The sequence below is a fragment of the Mastomys coucha genome, unplaced genomic scaffold, assembly GCF_008632895.1.
Source record: "Mastomys coucha isolate ucsf_1 unplaced genomic scaffold, UCSF_Mcou_1 pScaffold16, whole genome shotgun sequence".
Classification (NCBI taxonomy): domain Eukaryota; kingdom Metazoa; phylum Chordata; class Mammalia; order Rodentia; family Muridae; genus Mastomys; species Mastomys coucha.
Genome location: NW_022196898.1, coordinates 43,190,317 through 43,207,113, shown reverse-complemented (window position 1 = coordinate 43,207,113; position 16,797 = coordinate 43,190,317). Strand labels below are relative to the sequence as shown.

The 16,797-nt window shown below is 39.3% G+C and overlaps 1 protein-coding gene across 8 annotated transcripts in view; it reads right to left on the bottom strand.

The window, feature by feature from the left end:
* Positions 1–16,797, bottom strand: part of Arnt (aryl hydrocarbon receptor nuclear translocator) — an 82,287-nt gene that overhangs the window by 9,341 nt on the left and 56,149 nt on the right. For all 8 annotated transcript variants that reach the window (XR_004119708.1, XM_031374822.1, XM_031374823.1 and 5 more), the window contains 8 exons: positions 14,924–15,137; positions 13,615–13,717; positions 9,292–9,357; positions 8,293–8,378; positions 5,652–5,728; positions 4,568–4,702; positions 2,268–2,342; positions 1,158–1,309 (listed from right to left, as the gene is read on the bottom strand). Coding sequence is in view for 7 of the 8 variants with exons in the window: in XM_031374822.1 (XP_031230682.1) it covers positions 1,158–1,309; positions 2,268–2,342; positions 4,568–4,702; positions 5,652–5,728; positions 8,293–8,378; positions 9,292–9,357; positions 13,615–13,717; positions 14,924–15,137 (908 nt within the window). In the remaining variant the exon portion in view is untranslated. The remainder of the gene's footprint in view (positions 1–1,157; positions 1,310–2,267; positions 2,343–4,567; positions 4,703–5,651; positions 5,729–8,292; positions 8,379–9,291; positions 9,358–13,614; positions 13,718–14,923; positions 15,138–16,797) is intronic.

Below are 16,797 nucleotides of genomic sequence, written 5' to 3'. Positions count from 1 at the left end.
AAAAAAAAAAAAAAAGCTTAGAGAAAGGAACATAAATTAATAAAGGAGATGAAACAATGTTCTGTGCAAAGCCTTGAAGCTTTGATCCATGGTCAGCTCTAACACACTACCTGTTGTATATAGACTGTAAGGCTACGGCCATGTTCCTTCTGGGCCTGTTTTCATACTACAGCAGCAGAGCTGAGTAGCTGCAGTAAAGACCATATGGTCCATATAAGGCTGAATCTTTATTCTACTGTCCTCACAGAAAAGTCTGCCCAACTTTGTTTCAGATGAATATCCTCCTAGACTAGAGCAAAATATTGGGTAGATATAAAAAAACAAAACAAAACCCTGGAGCTAAGTGGTACGCATCTTCAACCCTAGCACTCAGGGAGGGAGGTGGGTATCTGTGAGTCCAAGGCCAGCCTAGACTACAAAGTGAGACCCTGCCTCAAAAATAAACAAACACAAAACCCTCCCCAAAATCCTCAAGTAGGGAAACAATTCAATAGTATAGCACTTTGCCTGCTTTCTGTGCCAACCCCTTGGCTTGACTATCAGCAGTACAATAAATAAATTAACTAATTAAGAAAAAGTAAAATTATAACTAACTAAATAAAACTGCTGAAATGAGAACCTTTCCATCTTAAGAACTAACCTTTGAATTTTACTTGGAATCTTTTAGAAAAACAGGTCATTGAGCATACAGCAGTGGGCAGCAGGCGGGGCAGCGATGAAAGCACTGCCCACAGCACCAACTACTTCACTTATCAACACTTATTCCACCGTGAGCAAATGAGATGGCCTGGTAGGAAAAGTGCCTGCCAACAGGTGACAACTTGAGTTCCATGCCTGCGACCTACTTGGTAAAAATGGAACCACTCCTGCAAGAGGTGCTCTGATGTTCATACATGCTGTTTGTACATGCCCATGCAACATACACAAACTAGGAAATAGATGTCAACAGCAAGTAAAACCCACCCAGTTCTCTACCTCAACTATATCAGCTCCTCTAGAAAAAAAGCTCAAACTGATGTTACTGAGTAAGTCCAAGATGAAGGGAAGAAGACATGACCCAGCTAAGACCTGCCCTGCTGCACCCCGCCCGCCTACCCACCCTAGGAGTGACCACAGGAGGAAGAACGCAACACAGGGAGAGACTCAAGGGTACATACTTCACACTGGTGTTGGTGCAGATGATATACTCAATTTCATCTGAATAAGGGTTTTGGAAGGTAAAGGAGCTCGTCCTCATCCACAGCCATTCTCGGTTCTTAGATCGGAATCGGAACATGACAGACAGCACCTGGCCTTTTAATTTCACCACCTGAAAGGGTTTTCATCCATCAGTGGACTTAAAAAAAAAGAAAATTAAGTAATAATCTTGCCATGTTTACAACCTTAGGACTCATGATGTTACCCCTGAAGCACCAATCTTTTTCAATGTTCAAATGAGGAAGAGGAAATTAAGGGGGACAGATATCTATCAGGCATCTTCCCAGAGCTGCAGTCTATGACTGTGCAGTTAGTTAGGAGGGAGCACAGACACGAGTGTTCCCATGTTTCTCTTGAAGCTTGTTGTAAGTCAGTTCCAGGAACACTTTACACTTTACTTATCAGTCTCAGCTCTTCTACTCAAAACCTAGCAATTTTGGTTTCCACAAAGCCCCGAAGAGAAGTTTTATGTTAATCTTTTAGTTCCTGTTCTTATGGAACAGAAAACAACCTTTTAGTTCTCCATCTCTAGCAATAAAGAATATTAGCAATTAACATTTATTTTATTATAATTATGTGACAAATACCAGGCTATATGTATATGTGCCTTATGGCTTCACCACACTTGACTTTCCACAAGCTTCCACCTTAAGTATTTCTATAGCCATTATATCAGTAAGAACAGTATCAAGACTTAATAAACTTATAAAATGTAAAGAACTATCATCTAAAGCCAAGTCGATTTATATTCTCTAAGTATTCTTAAGAGCTCATGCCTGAAAACTACAGCTAGTTGCAACTGAGTTAACTTTCAATTATATATAAAAGAATTGAGACAATTTTTCTGCTATAATCTAAAATAAGGCAGTAAAGCAGATCATATTTTAAATGCTTTGAAGAGAATTTATTGGATAAAGCCAAAGCAGAAATACCTTGGACTTAGTCTAGTTTCAAAGTATTATCATTTTATATTTTTTAGAAATTAAGATAAGTATAAAGAAAAGTATAGTATCCACCACAGTGCTCAACTGAACACTGATTACTCAGACCCAAACCAGGAAAAACGTTACCTGCTGAAAGCTGTCTCTGAGGAGTTGCTGGTCTTCAGGATGACAAAATTCTACAATATTCTTTCCTAGCAGCTCCTAGAAGGGAGAGAGAAGTAAACACGTCTTATGCTTGCCTCGCCTTCCCATCTGCTAGAGATGTGAATGTTATCTCTTCTCTTTATCCTACTATAAACAGGTGTGTGGAGAACCAGGGCCAGAACATGGTTCAGTGAGTCCATCTCTGGAACCCACACTGGGGGAACTGACTCCTGCATGGTGTCCTCCCAACCGCACTTGCACTCTATGGGTCACATGTGTGCCTATAGAATGTAACAGAACAATTAGAAACAAAGAGGCACTTGGGAGGCAGAGGCAGGCGGATCTCTGAGTTCGAGGCCAGCCTGGTCTACAGAGTGAGTTCCAAGACAGCCAGGGCTACACAGAGAAACCCTGTCTCAAAAAACCAAAAAAAACAAAAACAAAAACAAACAAACAAACAAACAAAAAACAAAAAAAAAAAAAAAAAAAAAACAAAAAACAAAGAGGCTTTTCTCACAAAATCATTTTACCAGCTCTCTTAATGATATCATTTTAGAGAAAATTTTTGCCAGACATGGTGGGATACACTAATCTCAGCATCTCAGACTAGGACAGAAAGATTTCCAGTTTGAGGCTAGCCTAGGAAAAGAATGGGGGTTAGGAGCGATAGAAGGATGGAAAGAGTAAACCTGTAGCTAACACTAAAGGACCCGAGTGTGGTCCTTAGAATATATATTTTCAAAAAACGTAGAAAATAGGTAGGGGGTAGGCAGAGCAGGAGAGATGGCTCATTCCTTAAAAGCACTTCCTACATTTGCAAAGATCACACATCAGACAGTTAAAAATGAAGAAGTTGAAAATTGCAATCCTTGATCCAACACGTCCTGTAAAGCAGTTGTTATCAGGACTATCTAGGTGTTTATCCGCCTAGAATCCAGTTCCTAGAGACCCAGTGCATTCTTCTGGTCTTTGTGGTACCAGGTAAACACATGGTACACCGTCATACATTCAGGCACTCACATACATACATAAAATAAAAAATAGCCAGGCCTTTTTATCTCAGCACTTGGGAGGCAGAGACAGGCAGGTCTCTGAATTTAAGAGAATATAAGGTCTATATAGAGAGATCAGTACAGCCAAAGCAACATAGTGAGACGCTGTTTCAAAAATAAAAATAAAAAAATAAAGTCAATTGTAATATATTCTCATAATCTCAGAGTAGTGGATTATGGGAGCTCAGTGGCCAGCAAGCTTATACTATTGGGCAAGTTCTAAGCCAATGGGAGATCTTGCTTCAAAACAAAAATATGAATAGCAACTGATGTGCTGTGGCCTTCTTACCTATGAGCACAAAGATTTTCTTCTAAAAGGTATTTCCAACTTTAGTACTTATACACTTAAGGCTTTGAGTTGTTTTTTGTCTATGGTATGATGATTTTTAGGGGTAGTAGTTGTGGAGTATATAGAATCTGATATCTACAATACAATACCATTTGTTAGATCTTTTTCCCCTTGAAATGTCTAAGCACCTTTGCTGAAAATCCAATTACCAATGTAAAAAAGACTCTTTAGCCTACTCATTAGAACAGATCAGTACATTTACACCACACAGTCTTGGAACAGCTCTACAGGACGTGTCGGATGAGAACAGCTCTACAGGACGTGTCGGATGAGAACAGCTCTACAGGACGTGTCAGATGAGAACAGCTCTACAAGGACGTGTTGGATCTGGGTATACGTAAATTCTCCAACATCGTCTTTCATTGTCCAGACGACTTCTTGACTGACCATTTCACATACTGATAGCCAGGCTCATACAGATAACAGAGACCATATAAATCAGGGGTAGTTAACTGATATACAACTGTATGAAAGTTTTAATAACCAGTGTTATACTTACATTTATTTTCTTTTTTGCTAATATTCCATTAGTAATTATATAAATTACTAAAATACAGTAATTATATAAATTCTAGTTACACTAGAATAATTAAAATAAGGAGTTTTAAATTATCTGTATTGACATTTGTAATAAAAACTATATATTTATACCTACTATTTCCATATGGTTTTAAAAGTATATTTCTCTACACAGAGTGATAGTCTTGGTATGAAGTTGAGACTAGATTTAGCTACTAGCAAAACAGGAGCATTTCTTTTTTCTGAACTAGACTGTTGTATTTTGGTCATCTCTGGACTTAGATGGCCATGTAACCTCAACACTGGTAACAGAAAACAGCGGCCTAAGTATTAGTAGTGCAGGAGCTGTGAGAACTCCTCACCTGTGGCTGGTAGCCAACAGTGGCCACACAACGATGATCTACAAAAGTGAATATCCCTTCAATGTTGTGTCGGGAGATGAACTCTGTTGGCTGACAAATGTTACTCATGTCTGTACAATTGGGAGAACTAGTTACCTAAGAAAGGAGAGATAAAATAATACCATTACTTACATAAATATTTTTAATAACTTCATAAGTATCTATGCAGATATGAAACTACCAGATTTAGAAAGTTCTTAGAAGTTTCACCCAGAAATGCAATACCAATGACAGGCATAAACTCTAACGTCACACCTCTAAGTTCTCTTACCAAGTTGGTAAAGTAAGAAAATACTGAGTGTAACCCTAAACCACCTGCTTTTTATTTGATTAGCCTGTATTCATTATTCAGAGTGGTTCAAGTTTCTGAGAAACTGAACTGTGTTCATGAAAATAACCAAAATCAAGAGTGGGAGAGAAGGCTCGGTGTTCAGAGCACTGACTGCTTTCCAGAGAACCTGAGTTCCATTCCCTGCACCCACATGGCAGCTCACTACGTTCTGGAACTCCAGTTCCAGGGGACTCAGTAACATCTGCTAGTCTCCTCAGGCACCAGGCATGCAAGTGGTGCACAGACATACATGAAAGCAAGCTATTCTAAATCTATTACAAAGCATGTAATGGCATAATAAAAACGATTGTTCTTATTTTGAACAAAAGAAATTAAGTTGGAAACAGAGAAGTAAGTACTGTAAAGCTAAAAATAACAATGTCAAGGGGAGCCTGGCATGGTGACTCCCAGCATGCAGGAGGCTTTACTTTAGGAGGAGGATCCCGTGAACCAAGGAGCTAGAGGCCTAGTAACACAGGGAAGTCATTAGCAATATCAGCAACAAAAAGATTACCACGCTCTCTCATGCTCTTGATTTTAGCTAAATCTGAGAGTAGCAACGTTTATTATAAATATCATATTATTTTTAGATCTTGAGTTTTATGGGATTTTCCTATGTATTTACAGAGCAAAAGATAATTAACACAAATAAAATCTGAAAAGATGTTTTTTCTCCTAAACTGAAAGGACATAGATGTGAAGACTCATACTTGCCTGGAGCCTGCCAATGGCCACTAAGCAGAATTTGCTCCCCTGGCCAGCCTCTGGGTCATCATCTGGGAGGGAGACACCTTCATGAAGAAAAAGGAGGATGACTCAGAGATCATAAATTCAAATCCCTTTAAATCCCTTTAAGTCACTGAAGACTCACTAATATATTTCCCTATGAAGATGCTAAGTATAAAACAATCAATTAAAAAAGATAATCAGTTATACAGAATTTATTATATATATTAGTCACTGTTTCGTGTGTGTGTGTGTGTGTGTGTGTGTGTGTGTGTGTGTGTGTGTGTAAGTAACCTGGACTCTTCATCTTTCCCAATGCTGGATTTCAGGCACATATGAGCACACCTGGCTTTAACCATTTTATTTTTAATAAATTTGAAAATGCAAGTCCCAAAGGAGTCTAAAAACATGAAGTTTACTTATGCTATGTGACTATAGCATACATAGAGAAGTAAACATTCCTGCCTAACCAGTGACTTTTCAAGTAGAGAAAAATTAAATTGTCCCCAACCAAAAGATATTTGTTTCCACAGCGCAAGGGAGTAAGAGTTCATCCCTCATGACGCCTTTATCTAGGAGAGCTATACAGACACGCACAGTAAACGTGTGACTTATATAGGAGGTTAACTCAACAGGTCATATGTCACTATGCATAATACTTCAAATTAACTTTTTCTCAATTATATTCCCATTTATTGGCTATAGGGCATGTGCCAGGCACTGGGGTCTGTACTTTCCTTACACTAAATCTAACTCACAATAATGATATACAGGATGTATGATCTCAACTGCAGATGAGAAAAACCATGTAAATAAAGGTCAAGAAATTTACCATAGGTTAAAACTATTCACATAATGCCAGAGAGCAGATATTAAGTTTTTTCCAAATCAATTTTAATTTACTCTTAAAATATATCAATGGGAGCTGAGAAAAGGCTCAGTGGCTAAAAGCACTGGCTGCTCTTCCAGACGAGGCTCAATTCCCAGCACCCACATGGCAGCTCACAACTGCTGCCTAGTCCCAGGGGATCCAACATCCTCTTCTAGTCTATGTGGGCAACCAAACAAGTGGTGCACAGACATGCATATATGCAGACAAAACACTACCACACATAATAATTATTAAAACTTTTTCTCTGGATTTTTGTCTTCTGTAAATCCTTTTCTAGTGGGGAAATAATAAAGAAGGTGATATTTGGAAAGTTGACAGTCAGTTTAAAAAGCTGGCCTCACTAGGCATGGAGAACCAGCTTGTAATCCAGCACTTGTGAGATTGAGGTAAGGAGACGGTTTTGAGTTCATGGTCATAATCTAAAAACTAAGTCTGATCCCCACCCCCTACCACTTTTGCTACATCCCTTATTTAACCTCAAATAAAGCTATTCAACTCCCATCTAGCCTTTCCAGAGAAAACCTCCCTTTTAAAGTTACTGCAATCAAGCCATTTCATTCACTGCTCAAAGCTTCTCTTCCATTTCAGTTTGCCCAAATCATTTGCATTAGATACCAATGTTTCAAGCTGGGCACAGCGGCACACACCTTTGATCCTAGCACTTAGCACGCAAAGGTAGGTGGATCTCTGAGGCCAGCCTGGTCTATATAAAGAGCTCCAGGGCAGTCAGGAATACACTAAGACCCTGTCTCAAATAAAATAAAAATAAAATTCCAGTGTTTTTTTTATTTGTTTGTTTTGCCACAGCTGCTTAAAGACAAAAGTATTCAGTGTATTATACATGAGAATTATTTTAAACCACATACAATTACTGGCTTACTTGTTTTGTTCTGTTCTTTGGTCCTGACATAAACCAGGCACTCTATTATTGAGCTATATTCTTAGCACTAAAAACTGAATTCTATACCACCCATAGTAGCTCATGTTTGACAATTCCAGGAGGAGGTTAAGGTGAGAAAACTGCTGAAAATCAGGAGTTCCAGGCCAAAAATGATAAGTATCTACTTTATGTATGATATTACATAATATAAATATAGGGATAAGCATCAGTAATACATTTGTTTTTGTGTGTCTATTTGCCTGTGTGAATTTATGAACACCAAATGAGTACAGGAACCTGCAGATAACAGAAGAGGGTGACAGATTCCAAGAAACTGGAGTTACAGGCAGTTTTAAGCCAACATGTGGGTTCTGAGAACTGAACCTAGGTTTTCTGCAAGACCAGTTAACTGCTCTTAAGTGCTGAGCCCTCTTCCCAGCCCCCAATAAAACATTAAAAAAAAAGGTTGAGCAGTGGTGATTTAGGCTTTAATTAAATCCAGCACTCAGGAGGCAGAGGCAGGTAGAAATGAGGCTAGCTTGGTCTACAAAGTCAGTTCTGAAGCAGTCAGGGCTACAGAGGAACCCCGTTTCAAAAACAAACAAACAAACCTATAGCATTTTGGGATAAAGCTAATATTGAGTCGTTTTTATGCTTCAATAATCCGTATGCTCAAATGGACTGTAACACTAGTAAGAGAAGAGAGGGAATCTGTTTTTATCTGTCTATCTTTCTCTTGAGTTGTTCTTAGGCACATTTCATAAAGGGGTATATAGTACTGTTAACTGTTAATAAAATATTGCCAACTGTTTACAAAACCAAGTGTACTGGAGAGAAATCACTGCATACTTCCCTACCTGCTGGCGGCCAGGCCTTGATGTAGCCTGTGCAGTGGACTACCACAAAGTGAGGTTCTCCTTCCTTCACAGAGCCAAGCCCATTCCTAGAAGAGGTATAGGAATCAGGGGTGAAAGGAAACATGTGTTTTAAAAGCATTCATTTATTTATGTATCTATTTATTAATGGTATGTGTGTGGATGCATGCACCACCTCAAGCCTGTGGCGGTCAGGAGAGAACAACTCTTTGGAACCGGTCCCATCCTCCCACCCTTTTGTAGATTATGTCTCGAAGCAAGTGCCTTTATCTACTAAGACACTCTGCTGGCCCCAAAATACTTTTTTTTATTTTCATTTAAATTTTTTTTTTACATTTTCTTGTCTGTTTATCCATGTCAGTATGTGTGTAGGTGTGTGGAGGTCAGAGGACAGACAACCTGTGGGAGTCAGTTCTCCTAACATGTGAGTTCCAGGGATTAAACGCAGTTGTCAGGCCTAGGAGCATTCCCCTAACTGGTAAGCCATCCCAGAAGCCCCCACAAAGCCAATGTTAAAGGGGAACAATAGTTTCCTGGATATTCAGAAAACTATCAGTGCCTGCTCTTTCCCACCAAATCAAATCAAACCAAACCCAAGCAAACAACAACCAAGTTTTTAGCTCTTGTTGAAGTAAAACATACAAGAAGAATAGGTAACACAGTAAGCAACTTCCTGAACAAGAAAGGTTTTGAAGTTCAGAAACAACACAGGCAGCAGTGGTACAGCCTTTGATCCTAGCATCTCTGAATTCTAGGCCAGCCTGGTCTACAGACCAAGTTTCAGGACAGCCAGGGCTACACAGAGAAACCCTGCCACAGAAAAACCAGTCAACCAATCCATGGATGGATCGATCTATTAAGTAAGTTCAGAAACATATTATGAGACTATAAGTGACTGTGAAGAGGGTGAGAAGAAGAGGGTGAGAGCTGGTAGAGAAAGTAAAAACTCCATCTCTTGATCTCCACTGCTTAAGATTTTACCTGCATCTGTTCCTCAAAAAGCTCAGTCTATTCATGGAAACAGGGTCCACAGAGCTGGTGCCACACCTGTTTAAAAAACAGAAGATACAAGTTGCTGGGCTATGAGAAACAATAACAGCAGGATAAGAAGACCCAACTACACACTGAAAACTAGTAAGTAGCAAGAAAAGTCAGGCTGAGATAGAGAAACCTCCTATGATTTTGTTTGTTTGTTGCTTTGTTTAATTTGAGGCAGCACCTTCAGGCCTAGGCTGGTCTGGAACTATCTATTCGGCCAGGGAAAGCCTTGACCTTCTGACCTTTTGAGCACAAGCACCTGAGTGATGGCAGTACAGGCAGGTACCAACATACCAGTCTTACATGGTGTTGGTATTGAACCCATGGCTCCACGCATTTGTGACAAGCACTCTACCAATCAAGCCATATTCCCAGACTGACTGACTGAGTCTCAGTCTCTGTCTCTGTCTGTCTGTCTGTCTGTCTGTCTGTCTGTCTGTCTGTCTGTCTGTCTGTCTCTCTCTCTCTCTCTCTCTCTCTCTCTCTCTCTCTCTCGTGTGTGTGTGTGTATGTGTGTGTGTGTGTATTACAGAAGACAACTTTGAGGAGCTGGTTCTCTCCCCTATGTAGGTTCCTGTAATCAACCGTATATTATCAGGTTTTCTGCCAAGTTTCCTTACACTAAGCTATCTCTGGTTTCCAACTCAGACCACTTTTTGAAACAGGATCTCATACAACACAGAATGAACTCAAACTGTCTGCTTGCCTTTAAGTCCCAAGTAATGAGATAGAGGAAAGCACCACCAGGCCAACAGATTTAGTAGATTACTTAAAAATTGAGTATTAAGATATTTCTGTGCTTGCCGGGTGAGAGCATCTGGTCACTGAACAGTAAGTCCTCTTTTATTTTTTATTAGCTCACTAAGTTGCCCATGCTGGCCCTGATCCTCTTTCTTTAATCTCAAAGGGGAGCTAAGATTAAAGGTTTGGACCACCAGTTTGAACTCCTTTAAAACTTTTACTTGACCTAAAATTTCAACTAAAACAATTCCACACACTCTTCAAAAGCAGTCTCTTTACATCAGAAGTTGTGACTGTTTTCTGGGAAGGACTAGACTGTAAGTAGTTTTAGTCTGATGGCCACACAGTCTTTTAACTAGACAATTATGAGCAATCAAGCATAAAAATGGCCAAAGATAACAAGTAATCAAATAGGAAGAGCTATGGAGCTATGAAACTTTATTCACAAATAACTACTATTCTCTGACTTTTGCTCTAAACGTAACCATCTCTATTTGCTACATTTCATCATTATTTATCTTATTCCAGTCTTTCCACGTCTACAAGATACTCTCACCAATCCTTCTTTTCTTCTTTCTCTATTTTATTTAGAGATAGGTCTTACTATGTAGTTTATACTAGCCTGGAATTCATGATCTTCCTATCTTAGCCTCCAAGGTTCTGGGATTACAGGCATGCACCACCAAATCTAGATTGATTGTTTGAGACAAGGTCTTACTATATAGCCCTAGCAGGCCTGGAAATTGCTATATAAGCCATGCTGGCCTTGTAGCAATGCCGCTGCCTCAACCTTCCAAGTACTAGCATCAAAGGCTTGTACCACCATGCTCAGTGTTTTATTTCTTTAAAAAAATAGGTAAGCCAAGCATGGTGGCACTTGGGATGTGGAGGTGGGTTGATCAGGAGTCTAAAGCCACCTTCAAGTACATAGTTAAGTTTGAGGCTAGCCTTGGGTACATGAGACTATCAAATAAGTAAAAAACAAAGGAAAAAAGAAATAAATGAGTAAATGTTAGAAAGACTTATGTATCATGTTCTTTTTAAAGAATTTTCAACAATGTTTTAAGTTTGACAGTATCTCCTCCAATATTAGATGATGAAATCAAAGCAACACAAGTCTTATAATATCAAAATTAGAATTCAAATCCATGGAATACTATGGATTAAAACAATTCACTTGGGAGGCAGAGTCAGACAGATCTCTGTGATTTCAAGGCCAGCGTGATCTACATAGCCAATTCTAGAACAGCCAGGGGCACACAGTGAGAACCCATCCCTAAATAAATACCAACATTCAGGCAACTATGGTGATATACCTTCTGCAGACCCAAGCTACTTAGAAAACTTGAATGGAGGAAAACTTGAGTCGAAGATTTTTAAATGAGCTTGGACAATATAAATAAACCACAGTAACCTGATTCTAACAGCTACTCTAAACTACTAAACTAGGTAATATTAAATTCTGTACCTTTGCCAGAAAATCTTTTTTAAAAATATTTTTACATAGCCAGGGAGATTGCTCATCAGGTAAAGGTACTTGCCACAGGCTTCATGACCTAAATTTGATTACCTCAACCCACAATGTTGAAGGAAAGAACCAACAACTTGCACCCCAAACACCACACACGATTCCACATCCACATATATCATGCACACACAGGTTTGTTTTTTTTTAAAATCTGAAAAACAAAACAAAACACAAAAAAATGCCTATAATCTCAGCACTTAGATGATGAAGCAGGTCAATCCTGAGTTTTAAGTCTGAATACATATAAATGGTAGTGGGGTAAGATCTAGAGTTCTGCTACTATGAATTAAAACAAGGATTCTGTATTAGTCTTGTATCAGACAGTAGTAATCTTGAGAACCAAGTGTTTTTTTTTTTTTTTTTGAGACAAGATCTCAAATGGCTGGCCCCAAACTCATATATGCCTGCCTCTGCCTTCTTAGCACTATGATTTAAGACAAGCAATGTCATACACGCTTTACCTATTGTTGTCTTTTTATTATCTATTTTTATTTTATATGCATTGGTGTTTTGCCTGCATGTACGTCAGTGTGATGAGCCATCTTTCCAGCCCATCTGTTTTGCTTTTAAAGATTTATTTTATTTAGCTGTATGCATGGGAAAAGGAAGGGAGTATGTGTGTGTTGAGCATCTATGGAGGCTGGGGGCTTTGAAATTCCTTGGAGCTAGAAGCATAGATGGTTACAAGCTATCTGATAAGCGTGCTGGGAAACTAGGCCTAGGCCTCTGCAAGAGCAATATAATCTCTTATCCCTGAGCCATCTCTCCAGTCCCAGATGTTAAATGTTTTTTTGATCCATGTATATGCATGTGTATGTTCATGCTGTACACGCACATGTATGTGGAAGACAGAGACAAATCTCACATGTAGTTCCTAAAGAGCTTTCCATCTTAATTGTTTTTTAAATGTGTATTAATGTTCTACCTGTATATAAGTGTATTACATGCATGCCTGGATACACAGAAACCAGAAAAAGGTATCAAATGCCCTGGAACTGGAGTCATAGATGGCTGTGAGCAATCATGTGGATGCTGTGAATTGAATCAGTCCTCTGGATGAGTAGCTATTATCCTTAACTGCTGAGTCATCTCTCCAGCTCCTCCAATTTTGAATTTTGAGACAGGGTCTCTCAATAGGATCTGGGGCTCATCAATTTGGCTAGGCCTCTGCAGAAATGGGATTATCTAGCTTTTTCCATAGGTGCTGGGGGTTGAACTTAGGTTCTTCATGTTTATGCAACAAACACTTAGTACTTGGGCTCTCCAGTTTCTGCATTCACTTTTAAAAAAAAGATTTACTTTTATTTTATATGTATGAATGTTTTGCCTGCATGCAAATATATGTACTATGTATGTGGCCTGCTGGCCCAGAAGGATAACAGACCCCTTAGAAATGGAGTCACAGGTGGCTGTGAGCCACCATGTGGGTACTATGAAAGAAACCTAGGTCCTTAGGAGAACAACAAGTGCTCTTAACTAGTAAGACATCTCTCCCACATCTTAAATCCATTTAAAACATTTTTAATGTATATGGGTGTTTTGCCTGCATGACTAAGCACCACATGCATGCCTGATGCCCACAGAATCTAGAAAGATAAGCAGATCCCCTGGAACTGAAGTTACAGATGGCTGTGAGCTGCCACATAGTGCTGGAATTCAAACTGGGGGCATCTGGAAGAGCAAAAAGTGCTCTTAAGTGCTGAGCCATCTCTCTAGCCTCTGAACAAAATAATGAATGTTGAATCTTACCCTATGAACAGTTGTGAAGATACGACAGAAGAAGACAGGTACAAAGGACCTAGTCACTATGCCTTAACAATACTTCATTGTTATTCTCTTACTAAATACTATATTGTAAGTATAATAAAACAACTGGTTCTTGAAAATTAAATGTAATCCAACTATGGGCAGGAACCATTCTAGATGTTACTGCCTCTGACGAAATGAAAGCCTGAGCTGCTCCTTACTCCCACGCCAACACAACCCAAGCGCCACACCTCATTCGGCAGATGAACGATCTTCTTGAGCCCATGCACATCCTCATGGAAGACTGCTGACCTTCCTTTTTCACTGTTCCAGTCTTCAGATCCAGGATCCGCCCTGGACAAGGACGTGGAGAGCAATCTCAAGTTAATTCTTGTGGACAGGTAAGGGAGGAGACATGAGGCACAGCTCAGTGTCCAACCACGCCCTCCAAACTCCTTGTTTATGACAGAGACTCTTTTTTCTTGAAGCCTAAACTACTTCTGTCTTCATCTAGGAATCTCACTGTTAGTTCCAAAACGCCAAGAACTGTTTGAGTGAAGCAGGAGTGGAGGGTTGTTATGCACGTGAGTCCACTCCTATATGAGGAGGTCAGAAGACAACTATGTGGAGTTGTCTCTCCTTCCACTGTCATGCAGTCTGCAGTCTGAGCTTATACTGGGCTTGCATGACATGCTCCTTCACCACTGAGCCAATAGGCCAGTCTATTAATTATCTTCAGGGGTAGGGACAGTGTCTGGTTTTAAACAAGTAATTTTACATGCTAGGAAACATGTATGCATCCAAAAACAAAATAGTTTCTCTCCTTTATTTAAAAAAAAAATGTAAGTAACATTTAGGGAAAAGGAAATTTAGAGAAATGAAATGTACAAAATCATAAAAGAGGGGAAAACCAAAAAACAACACTAATATGAACATTCCCACTGCAAAGACATTGGAGTTTCTCCTATTTTAACTGCTAGTTATTTGTTTCCATTTTGTTACTTTGTATACAGTTACTAAGAACAGATGTCACTTATTCTCTAGCCAAACCATGGCCAAAGGACTGAATCTCACCTAATGGGTAGAGGGGAAATGACCTAGTAGAGATACAATGACAACAACCAAGTACCTTATACACTGACCAACAGCCACTTCTCTATAAAATTAAAAACTATCATCACAGAACCTAGCATAAAGCCACACATAAGTGGATATGAAAAAACCCCAGGTCATAAATAAAATTCAAGCATAGATAATTCTTTTATTATGTGGAGACAGGGGAAGGAAACTATTATACATTTTAATTTCCCTATTTTGTTTAAGATATTAAGATAGAAATGAACTTTTATAAGAACACAACCACTGATGAAATATTTTCTAAGAATAAGCTACAGAGTAGATACTCTGCATGTGAATTAAAAACAATTTTATTCATTAAGGAAAAAAAATTTAGAAGCTTTGCCAAAGTTGAAAAACCAATGTAAGGGCTTAAATATCTTGAATATGTCAGCAAAATAAAGACTTTTTTCCCCTCATATTTGCTGTCCACCCAGCTCTCACCTGTTAGAGCATTTTCTGAAGTAGAGAGCTGCTCTCGAAGTTTATCCACATCATCTGGGTGCACCTGATCATAGAGTGTGCTCCCAAACCATTCAGACTGTGGCTGGTTCAAAACAGGAGTCACTGAGTCCGACACATACACCACCCGGCCAGTTTCACAGGATACAATGAAGAGAAAGCCATCTGCTGCCTCCAAGATCAAATGTTTCAGTTCCTGGTCAAGAAAATAAACCAAAGTTAATAGTGAACTTTGAAAAAACATACATGGAAAACATGGGAGGCAGCAAGATTATTGGGTACATATGCAGTGCTCCACTAGGAGTCACAAGCCATGGATTTCTACCCTAATTATCTACTGGCAAACTTTTTACAATAAGTGTTTCTGCAATTTCTCTAAGCTGCTATTCGCCTCTTTCTCTTAGTACTCAAAGGAGAATAAAAAGGCTCACACTGAATGATAAGACTTTTGGAGGGGGCAGGGGTCTTCTGGCCTTCCTTCAGCCTCTCAAGTACTGGAATTACAACTAATACATAAAACTAATAACTGGCTACTAAAAAAAAAAAAGACAGAGTCTCATGGAGACCAGTCTGACTTCAAACTTGCTACATAGTGGAGGGTGACCTTAAATTTCTAATCATCCTGCTTCAGCCTGCCAGGTATTGAGATTCTAGGTATGCAGCACCACCCTTGTCTTATAGGTATTATTGATTAAACCCAGAGCTTTATGCACGCTAGGCATGTGCTCTGTTAAGGGAACTCTATGCTCAGCCTCTGCACCCGGCTGGTTGATCCATCCTCTTTGTTCTCCACTTAGGATCCTCTCATATTCCCCCTTTCCACTCGAACATTTCCTAATTCCATACAAATCTTCCCTCAATTTGCTCAGAATATGTTATTACTACATTAAAGGATTTAGGTTTCAATGTTTAGGAAGTAACCATAAAAACATGAAATGTGTTTGGCCTAATGCTGCTTGTGTTATAATTCTAATCTTGATCCCTCCAACTGGCTTTTGATTGATCAATAAAGAGCCAGGATGGACAGGATGAAAGAGGAGGGACTTCTAGGTTCCCTGGGGAAAAAGAAAGGGCCACCCCAAAGGAGCCAAGGAAGCAAAGACAAAATACAGATTTTAAAAGATATTAATCCAGGAATACCCAAGGGGAGTATTTGCTGGCTTTGGGGAGTTTTAGAAGTGCCCAGCGATTGAACTAGTCAAGGCACATCAAAATTAAGCTGACATATGTGTGTCTTTCATTCATGAATCCAGAGAGCTCTTGGGCGGATACTCACATGTGACCCACCAGGAGCCAAAGATGTTTAACTAAGTCACGGCTACAAAAACGTAATTAGATCACTGTCATTTTGAGGGTAGATAAAAGATGGTAAGATGGGCGAGACCATGTTACACTGTCTCTTGCTTTTCAATGACCCCTCCACCTTCACTATAGCCCACTGTTCTGTTGTTGTTGAAGTAGTTTACTTACATCCTCCTAATTGATGATTCAAGTCTCTTCTCCTGGATTCTCATCATTTTTTAAATTCAATCTCTCTGCATAACTTGATAATACTACCCACTGCATCCTATAAACTTTATGTTTGCTTAGCATCTTTTGAAACTCCATTCATTTCTGCTTTATTTTCTGCCCAGATTCTCTTCCCTTTGTTCATATGTTACATGTATATACTCCCTAGGTCCTATTCATCCTCTTTTCTTAGAAATCATGCACATGCTTCCACACCATGAAATAAATCCCAAGTCCACCCCTGTGCCTTCACTCCACACCACCACACTCTTCCCCCACTTCCAAGTATCACTGAATTGCAATGTAATGCACAGGTGCCTTGACTGCTGGGACTACAGTAGTGTGAC